The sequence below is a fragment of the Echinococcus granulosus genome (assembly GCF_000524195.1).
Source record: "Echinococcus granulosus chromosome Unknown EG_S00002, whole genome shotgun sequence".
NCBI classification, from domain to species: Eukaryota; Metazoa; Platyhelminthes; class Cestoda; order Cyclophyllidea; family Taeniidae; genus Echinococcus; species Echinococcus granulosus.
Window position 1 is genome coordinate 853,748 of NW_020170382.1, and position 9,180 is coordinate 862,927.

Genomic DNA, 9,180 nt, shown 5'->3' on the forward strand with positions numbered 1-9,180 from the left:
CGATCTCAGAGTAGTCCTCCTCTCAACAGCGATACGGCGGTCTCAGTGACAGCTTCAGGTGAGTCGCTTTTTGCCACCTAATTGATCTTTTTGGGCGTGGTCAGAGCTGCAGACATCCAGCGTGGATGCCTGAAATGTGGTGCAGAAGTAGCCTAGTTACTTCAGAAAACGTCGTGTGGCGTTCAAGTCCAGACGTAGGTTATTCAATAGATGGAAGGATTGAGAGGCAAGACCCTGTGTCGCCACCGCTGCTATCATCATTGGTCATCGGACGTGATCAGAAACCCAGGCATTCCATAGAGAAACCTCGGCAGGGTAGGCCTAAGAGCAACTCATATTTTACCGTAGGTCGGTAGTTTCTCCATAAGTCATTTTCATCCACACGAGCCCAGAAGTAGCTTTATTTTACGCATAGGGAAGAAGCTAGGAGGCTAACAATTTCGATGTCATTGATGTGAAGGCCACTTTAAAAGGGATTGAACTTGCTCGGGTATTAGTAAAGGTAGTCGTTTATGAGCAAATCGGATATCCGCTACATCCCACCAAGATTGAGATATTTTCATTTTGTTGTTGTTGCTCACAACTAAGTTCCTCCATTAGTCTTGTTGCTAAAATTCACGTTGCATCCATTACTGACGTGGACTAAGTCAGAGTTCATTCCATCATCGATATTCTTATCAGGAGAAAGTGACTGCTTTTGGAAACATTCGTATCATTTGTACCTGGGAAACTGAGGTCGGCACAGCTAGTGTTTGAAACACTCCTCAAAGGCTTTAGTAATGTTTTCGAGCCGGAAAGTAACCCTGCTGTAAGCCTACAGACGGAATGAGAATCTCGTATCATTTCTTTTATTAGAAAAATAAGGACTACTGTTGTTTTAACTTAGGTGTTTACCGGGTTTCTTTGGGAAAATATCCTAGCCTTGGAAAATAATGCGTTTAAAGCAGCAAATCAGTTTTGGTAGACCTTCAAATTGATTATGTAACTTTATAGTTTGGGCAAACTCCCCTTATTCGGGTTACTCATTAAGTTTAATACTGCTTGTGTACTGTGGGCGGTTTTTTTCTGGAGTAATCGAAGCGGGTTTGGTCACTTTTTATTGTCCTTTTTACACTGGAAAGCCACCTTTGCCTCACCCTCCTTGTCAACAGTTCCTCGCCGCACACCGATTCCCGTGCCACCGCAGCGTACAGAGTCAACACGAAGTCAGGATTCGGAGGTGACTGAAGGTGTCCCTAAATCGAGTCCCAAGATGGGCCTGCCCTCCACCACTCAATCTCCATCCAATGGTCTGGCAACGGCAAGTAGTGGCAGTACCAACAGTCTCGATTTCCACAGTGAACTTTCCTCCCGCCTGAAGCGCCAACTGGACAATTCGAGGTCCACTGACAGTCCCACTCGTTCGCCCGCCCCACCCGGTGCCGCCACTGTCACCGCGGAGATGATCCAAGCCTCCAAGTCGAAGCTTAAGGCAACCACTACCACCACTCCTGCCACCATCACAGCCATAGAGACCCAATCCGCACCCTCCGTGCCCGCATGGAAGGAGCTGGTGGTTCAGCGACGTCTCAAGAATGCCGAGCCGCCTGCAGGTAAGCGGATGAGCTGGACACCCACGTCCAACTCCTGTTCTTCCTCTTCCGCCCTCAAACAACAGCAGCAATCATCAAACGTGGAGGCCTTTCCAGAAGTGGTGGAGGAGGAGGAAGAGGGTGGAGAAGAACGGGAAGGAGCTCTTCCAGCCATCATGTCGCAGTCGGTGACGTACACAAGCAGTTCCACCGTGATGCCCCCACCATCGTCGGGAAGTCCTTCCTCCTACGAGCATCTGCTGCAGCAGGTGACGGATCTCTGCGCTGATCTGAATCTGGCGAAAGTAAATCTTCCGAATGAGCACAATAGCACATTGGTGGATCGAATTGAGGGGCTGAAACAGGCCTGCTTGGGGTATGTAGATGAAATGGACTGTTCAGCCCACGCGAAGTTTCGATTCAGGGATGAGTGCGCTCGACTACAGGCTGCGGCAGATACCCTGCGTAGTATATGTGGTGTTGGTGCGAAAGCAGCGGTTGGCGCGGAGCTGGGAGGTCGCCGAAAGACATTTCAGGCCGTCTACACAACCGTAGAGGCTATTCACCAGTCCCTACTGCGTCTGACACCTGCGGTTCCTTCAAGCGACACTGTGGAAGAATCTACAGCTCCCCCAACCCGCAATGCCTTTGTCAGCACGGGTGTCATCTCATGAAGAAGGAGTGGTCTGAATCCATCTGTATATACTGTGTACATACTTCTTTTTGTCCTCTCAAATCTCTTTCGCGTTCTTCAATATAAGTAAGGAAGTCAAACTGCTCTGGTGCAATCTTGTCTCCTCCTCTTTCGTCCCTCTTCTGCTTCTTTTTCCCACGAGAATGCAAACGCTGCATAGGAACGTCCCCTTTTTTGCTTCCTGAAAATCCTCGAAAGGTACTCGCAGCTCTGCTATTACCTCAAACCAATGTGATTTCGAATTTCGGGGTGTTTTATTATTTTTTTTCTCACTTGTTTTTTTAGGAACCGTAGTAAAGGGACAATCGACCTAGGCAACAGTGAGGGTGGGGGAGTGTTATAAACCAGTCTCCACGTTTTATGAACAACCGTTCATGTGTACGAATTGGCGGGGTCCTATCGTGCTGACTGACCAGATAAGCGATGGACTTGGGGTCAACTGTCTTTATCGACTGATGTGGGTGAGTCAACACAGAGGTAGGGCGGCTGGCCAACGGGGGATGCCGAGGGCCGACTCTGAGCCATTGGGTTGGTTTAGTCACGCGTACGCATAGTGGTGGATTGGCTTTGACCTCGAAGTGAGTGGTATCACACCCAAGGTGTATCTGAATTCCGTCTCAGCCCATCAGGAGGAGATTAGTGAGAGACGGTTTTTAGGCTGGTTGTGCAATTAGCCATGAGATTTAAACCTTCAGAAATCTGGGTACGAACGTTTTTACCAGGGTTGTGTGCACTCCCAATACAGAGATTTTCGGGTTTTATTTGTCTTTTGTACTTTATATGTGTACTTTTATGGTGGGTGGCAATGCCTTCACTACGTTTTATGACGTTTTATAGTACATAAGTTGGTAAATCTAGCAACTAAAACTCACCCCTCCCCTGTTTCGTAATCTTGTGCGTGATTGGATCAGTTTGTTATTTTAATGGCGGAAAATCCTGATCTTTCGACTGACCAGAATATTACCCAGTTCCATAGGTTTTAAATTATCATTTGCAGCCCCTTACCTTTTACTAGTTTTAGATCATGCTACTGGTTCCCTTCAAAAACGCGTTCCAGTTTGTTTTTTTGTCAAATTAATGCTTAATCTAAATTTCGGTTTGAAAACATCACCTTTTACTTTTACTACCACTTGTACGGAAATTCTCACACACGAAGGTAAATTTAATCAAACGTCAGTATTATCAACGAATCCAAAACCATTAAGGCACAGGAGAAGGTAACTTGTTTCAAAAGGTGGTGCTGCTTGAGACGTTTTCAAGGCGTTTCAAATTGTTTTTCGTCGGGGGAATTAATCGTCGCTTGCAGGCCGGCGAGCACTCTGATTGGTTGCTCTGACTAGCCGATTCTCCGTTCAAGACCTGTGATTGGCTGGGCGGCTGACTAATGGCACTGACGCACATGCCGTTGAGACAGGCGAGACACTTGGTGTTGTCATGCCGGCCGGTGGGATGGCCTGGACGACGTCGTCTGTCAAATTGCTGCTCCCAGAAGATGACATTTTTGTAAAATGTGCGGTGAATGTTGACAAAAAGGTTGCGAAGCACCTTTATGTGGAGAAGGGAGAAGATATCGAGGTTAGGTGCTTTTTCATAGGAGGGATTCACACTTGTGAAAGCGTCCGGATTTTCCGGAGCAGCCAACATTAATGATCCGATCCGAGACCAAACATTAAAAATGCGTGAAGCATCTCCAGTTTGAAAATGAAAACTTTTATGTAGGGAATCTCAGTATGGCCGAATTATGATGTAGGTTTGCGTCTGGGCAGGTGGGTTTTCTTTTAGCCTTGAAGACCACTTTCCCTCGGCATGTATTTGAGTGGGTCATGCAATAAAAGTGTCAAAGTGTACCATTCGCCATTTTTATGAATGAGCAGATCAACAACTTTACATACGCCGATTTTAGATGGGTTTTTCATGTTAACATTTTCGGATAAGCGTTTTAAGCCCTAACCCTGTATTTTAGGTGGTTAAACAGATCGTTATTTCCCCTTCGAGTGTAGGTGGAGAATTCACATATAGTCTACCTAAGATAAAACAGTAGTATGCTCTTCATCAGCATTGACTCCATTTTGGAGGGAAGCTTTTGTTGGTAATAACATTTAAAGCGTTTGCTAGGATTTCAGTGTGCTACTTACTATGAACCCCAGCAGTATTTGGGAATAGTTTGATGCACTGCTTCGGCACATTTTGGGCACGTTTTACTATTTTCTTAATATAGCTTTCTAATCTCAAAACAAGTCTTTATTTTGAATCCAGAGGCCATGCTTAAAGAGCGCAGGACCAATGAAGGCGGGATACATTTACGCTGCTTAGCTCAAATTCGTTACCTAGGCGTTATAAAACAGGGCTTTGTGTGGGATCGGCGAACCACTCGTGCGGAATGCTGCCAAGGGATAGTTTTATAACCCATTCCCAGCACGAATGATTGATCTTATGTCAGCCTTATTCTCTGAGAATGTAACATATATCAAGATTTAAATCCCATTTGTACGAACAGGCGTGAGAAGTGTTGCTTTTGATAAACTGTTCCAAGTACCAATTTGTGATTCGTGTGTATATTTGGATGTAAAAATTCAGGGAAAATGTTAGTTTACATATATTTGGAAATGACAAATGAAGCAGGCACTTGCAAATGCCATAATACTGTCATATACCAAAAGTGGTTATTAATCACCTAAATGATCACACAAAGGATTTTTGATAGATCGAGACCTTCAACTTCGGGGAAACCATGCGCACAAATCCGGATTCGACGTCGAGCCTTGAATTTTTCAGGTTATTTTTCGAAATAAGAGAAGATTATTCTGTCCCAGTGATTTACAAGTAGAGTCCAGTAGGATGCTTTTGCACGAAATACTTGCCAAATTATTTTATACTGAACCATATCAGGTCATGTTGTTGTAACTCGCCTTAAAAACATCATGTCTTAAACTATGTTTAAAAGTTTTACATTGGGAAAACCAAGTTACTTAAGGCATAATAACAGTAAATCTCAACATCTATTTCAGGTGTTATGAATAAAAAGGAAAGAAAACAGACAACTTTCATGCGGCAAGCATCCACTCAAGTGATAAATATGCGTTGCGGGTAAGGGTTAGGCTGGCACAGCCACACCTAAGGTGGCTCTAGAAAAAAACAAAAGCCAAGATCCACCATGAAGTAGAATTAGTGGAGCATCTTGAAACGTGGAGTCGCAATTTTTGAAGAGGCATTTCAATCTTGTCGGTACATACACATACACACATCCGCCCTCTTCAGGGATCCATTTTCCAGTTCTTACCTTCCAGCTCCTCCATCAAACCTAAAAGCAATCCTCAAGGGGCAATGAATTTTGTTTTTGATGGGAAAAACTGGTTGGTGATTGCAGATAGGCCTGCCAACTTATTATAAGTAAGCAAAGTGATTCGTGTAATATTCTGGCACTAGGTCAGAATTATAAATGTTGATGAAAAACCTGTAACTTTGGGGAAGTAGAGGTTATTTCATTTGTAACCTTTATTTACCGATATGCACAATGAGGTTTGTTTTAATTATTCATAACGGTAGGCAGAATCTCGAACCTCCCACAATTTGGGTTTCTTTTCCTAATGGTGAATGGCGAACTTCGTGCTACGGAGGACTCACATTCAATCCTAAATACCAAATAGGATTTTAAGAAATAAAGTGGCCCGATTTGACCTATTATCCAAAATGTGATAGACGAAGTAAGTACAACTGACGGGGCCTCATCTGATGTGGATGTCGTGTGGGTGTAGAAGTGAGCAAGATCTGGTTCCCCAAAGACAACTCTGTGAACGGTTTTTGGAAATGGTTCAAAAGCTAAAGCTGGGAAAAAGGCATTTCATCCGTGCTTTTGAACCCTTAACCCACCTACTCTTCTAAAATTATGCTATTTATAAGGATAAATGAGGAAATTGCGTCAATTTAGATGTGTTTGAATGTACTATTTCAATGGGAATTGAAACCGGTTCACATTACCTCGAAACAGAAAGACTTGAAATCCACCTTGAAGTCTGTGAGTCATAGATGCGATTTTGCAAAATCAAGATTAGCTGTATTTATGGGATTTGGATTTTGTTAGCAAATTGGAAGGTGTTTCCTTGGAATTGATGACGGGAAATCACTCTAGTGGTGTCAGACAAACAACTCACGTGGTCATTGATGGTTAGAGGTACGGATGCAATCAAAATGGAATTTACGTGGGGTGATAACGACTGCTGGAGTGAAAGAACTCCAGAAATCTACAGACAAGCCAATGTCGAAGGTACGATCTGTGCGATAAACGCCGATCAACAATCGACTTAAGATGGCAGCGTATAGATTCGTGGCCTTCTACCTTATGCTAATCGGTTCATTGGGGACAGAATAGGAAATTGGCTATACCGACCCCCTTGGGCGTCCATCAAACATTACAGGTAAAAAGGAAGGAACAAAAGGATCCGAACGCATACGCAATGAAAGAAGAGTAAGAATAGCAGATTTTAAGAAAGTGACAGTGATATGTCCATTGATCAACTGTTACAATGCAGCTAAATCTGGTTGTCAAGCCGGACAAAGGCACAGGGACATGTCCATGTCCATCGATCAAACAGTGCGAGGAGGGGAGAAGAGGAGTAGGGCTAACCTTTTGGATTCCCTCGAAGGTAAGTCAATATTTGATCAAACAGAAGGATGTGATACCTATGGAAAAAGACCGCTTCAATCTGCAAAATACGTGATGACTGAAAAATTGTCCGACAGTAATGCTGTAAGAGAGGGACAAAAGCACAATGGTTCATACATAAGTGATAAGCTGTGACAGTGTACCTGTCTGTTAATCATCGAACAACAGAGCTTTCCTATCGAATTGCAGTGGAGGATAAATGGAATTGGATGACAGGTCGCCGATTAGTCACTATGACCCGTGACCACAGGTTGAAAATGGGTTAGGATAGGGACGATCTCCAGAAGAACACCAACGTCACAATTAAACCAAGTCTATGAACTGCTAATAGATCCTTTTTTAACTAAAGAGGAGACGAAAATAACTTAAAGGAGGATCGTAGTTCAACCGATAAATGCTCGACTATTTCCGTACAGACAAGAACGTAGTAAAAGAGAAGTAGAGTGATGGGAGCACTCATCTGTTCTGACCTGTTTTTGTCAATCGAAGAGAGGAAGGCGAGAGATGAGGGAGACTGACCTTGTCGACTTCCTCGGGGTACCATTTGGGAGGGGAGAGACGGACCTCGCCGTGAAGGGCGCATTCAGCGCAGGCCTGAGGAAAGAGCTCGAGGAGAACGTTGGCGCCAGGCCGAAGGGTGACGCATCCCTGCGACGACCACGTCGCTCCCTCCATGGCCGCCTGTGGCGCCGCCACCTCCATTGTTGGCGTTGTCTGATGCGACATTATCACCACGAAGGTGATAGCGCCCTTCATCGAGGTCCACTGCTTGCTGCACTTCTGCAAAGAACCATCGTGAATAGATTAATAGAATTGTTTAGCTTTTATGTGCGAGAATAGATGAGCTTTGAAACTTAAGTGAACCTCAGTAACCAATTCGAAATATCAGTGTTTTGCCATTGGTTCAGTTTTGTGAGTTGCCACTGTGGATATTTTGGTTTCCTCAGTGTATTCTCTCCATGCTGATGACGTGGGTCGATTCTACGCATTCCACCATAGTGTTATGACTCCTTTTGACATCAGGAATGACTCGAAGTGCTGCAATCCACAGGAGTATTTTAAAAATTTGTGGCAGAAGTATATTTTCCGAGGGGTAACCTATCTTCTTTCGTCATGGTAAAAGAATTTAAAAAGAAAAAAGTAATCTTCTAAAGTCAAAAACTCACATGCATTCAAAACAAGTGCTAAATGGGTGCAGAGAATAAAAAGCCCTAGCAGTAGTTGCTTAAACCCACCGAACACATGAATCGTGTCTTCGCCTCATCTTTGAAGCACACCACCTGGAGGTGATTAAAGCAGTTTTTCTGTGTCTGCTGCTCGCTCGCCGTGTGGAGCAGTTGTGGTGGCACCGGAGACATAATCTGCTGCAGTGTCGCTTGTGGGAAGGTCAGCGGCGTAGGCAAAGCTGGCATTTGGAGTGGCACCTGCGGTGAGGGTGAAGTCAGAGCCAGAATGTCCATCAGTAAATTGCCTGTCAACGGCAGTGGTGGTGTTGGTGCTGTTAGAATGGGCGTCGACGAAGCGGGAAGGAAGCACGGGTTGGGTTGAGTTAGAAGGAGAAGCGGTAACGTAGTGCTCGGCTGCAGGGTAAGGGGATTAAATAGAGCCGCGGACGGCAGCGGTGGCTGCGGTAGCGACGGAGGCGGTGGTGGTGGGGGTGGTGGTGGAGGAGCTCTTCGCGAAGTGAAGATGAGGGAGCGCAGTCTAGAGAAGTACTGTTGCACCTGTGGCCAGTTATCCAGATTTGGTGTGTCGGTGATCGCGGTAAAAGGAGTGGTTTGAAAGACAGCTTCTAGGGGCACCGAGTTGGTGAGGATGTGTTTGAGCAGGTGGAATGTTGCCAGATGTCGCCCAGAAGGAGAGGAAGATGGGAAGGAGGTAGTCGTGGGACTCTGACCAGGAGGAGTAAGGAGGGTTAATTGTGCCTCTGGCCAGCAGTCCACAGAGTGACTAGTACAGGAGGCTCGGACACTCAGCAACCGTCCGGCCAGGTCCAAGCTCAACTGCACGAAGCGCGGGTTCCAGTGAGTATCACGCATGCTGTGAAGCACCAAAGAAAAGAAGTTTTATTTAGACTATCTTGTGTTTGAACGCTAGGTTAATAGTAGTTTTATAAAGCTTCTTTTAAAAATCTATTCTGCTTAACCACAAAAAAGTGAAATGGAGGCAGCATTTTTTTTGTGTAGTTTCAAATGTCGCAGAATGCAACACTGTAGGTGCTTTTTTTTCTTTAGTATGATCATATGAATTAG

At 44.9% G+C, this 9,180-nt stretch overlaps 1 protein-coding gene across 1 annotated transcript; it reads right to left on the reverse strand. All coding sequences in view use genetic code 11, as the record gives it.

The window, feature by feature from the left end:
* Positions 1 to 3,492: 3,492 nt before the first annotated feature.
* Positions 3,493 to 8,967, reverse strand: EGR_00477 (hypothetical protein; the record flags this gene model as incomplete). Its single annotated transcript, XM_024489726.1, has 3 exons — positions 3,493 to 3,810; positions 7,448 to 7,708; positions 8,164 to 8,967. The coding sequence occupies 3 exons, from the start codon at positions 8,965 to 8,967 to the stop codon at positions 3,493 to 3,495; spliced, it is 1,383 nt and encodes a 460-aa protein (XP_024355723.1).
* Positions 8,968 to 9,180: the final 213 nt, after the last annotated feature.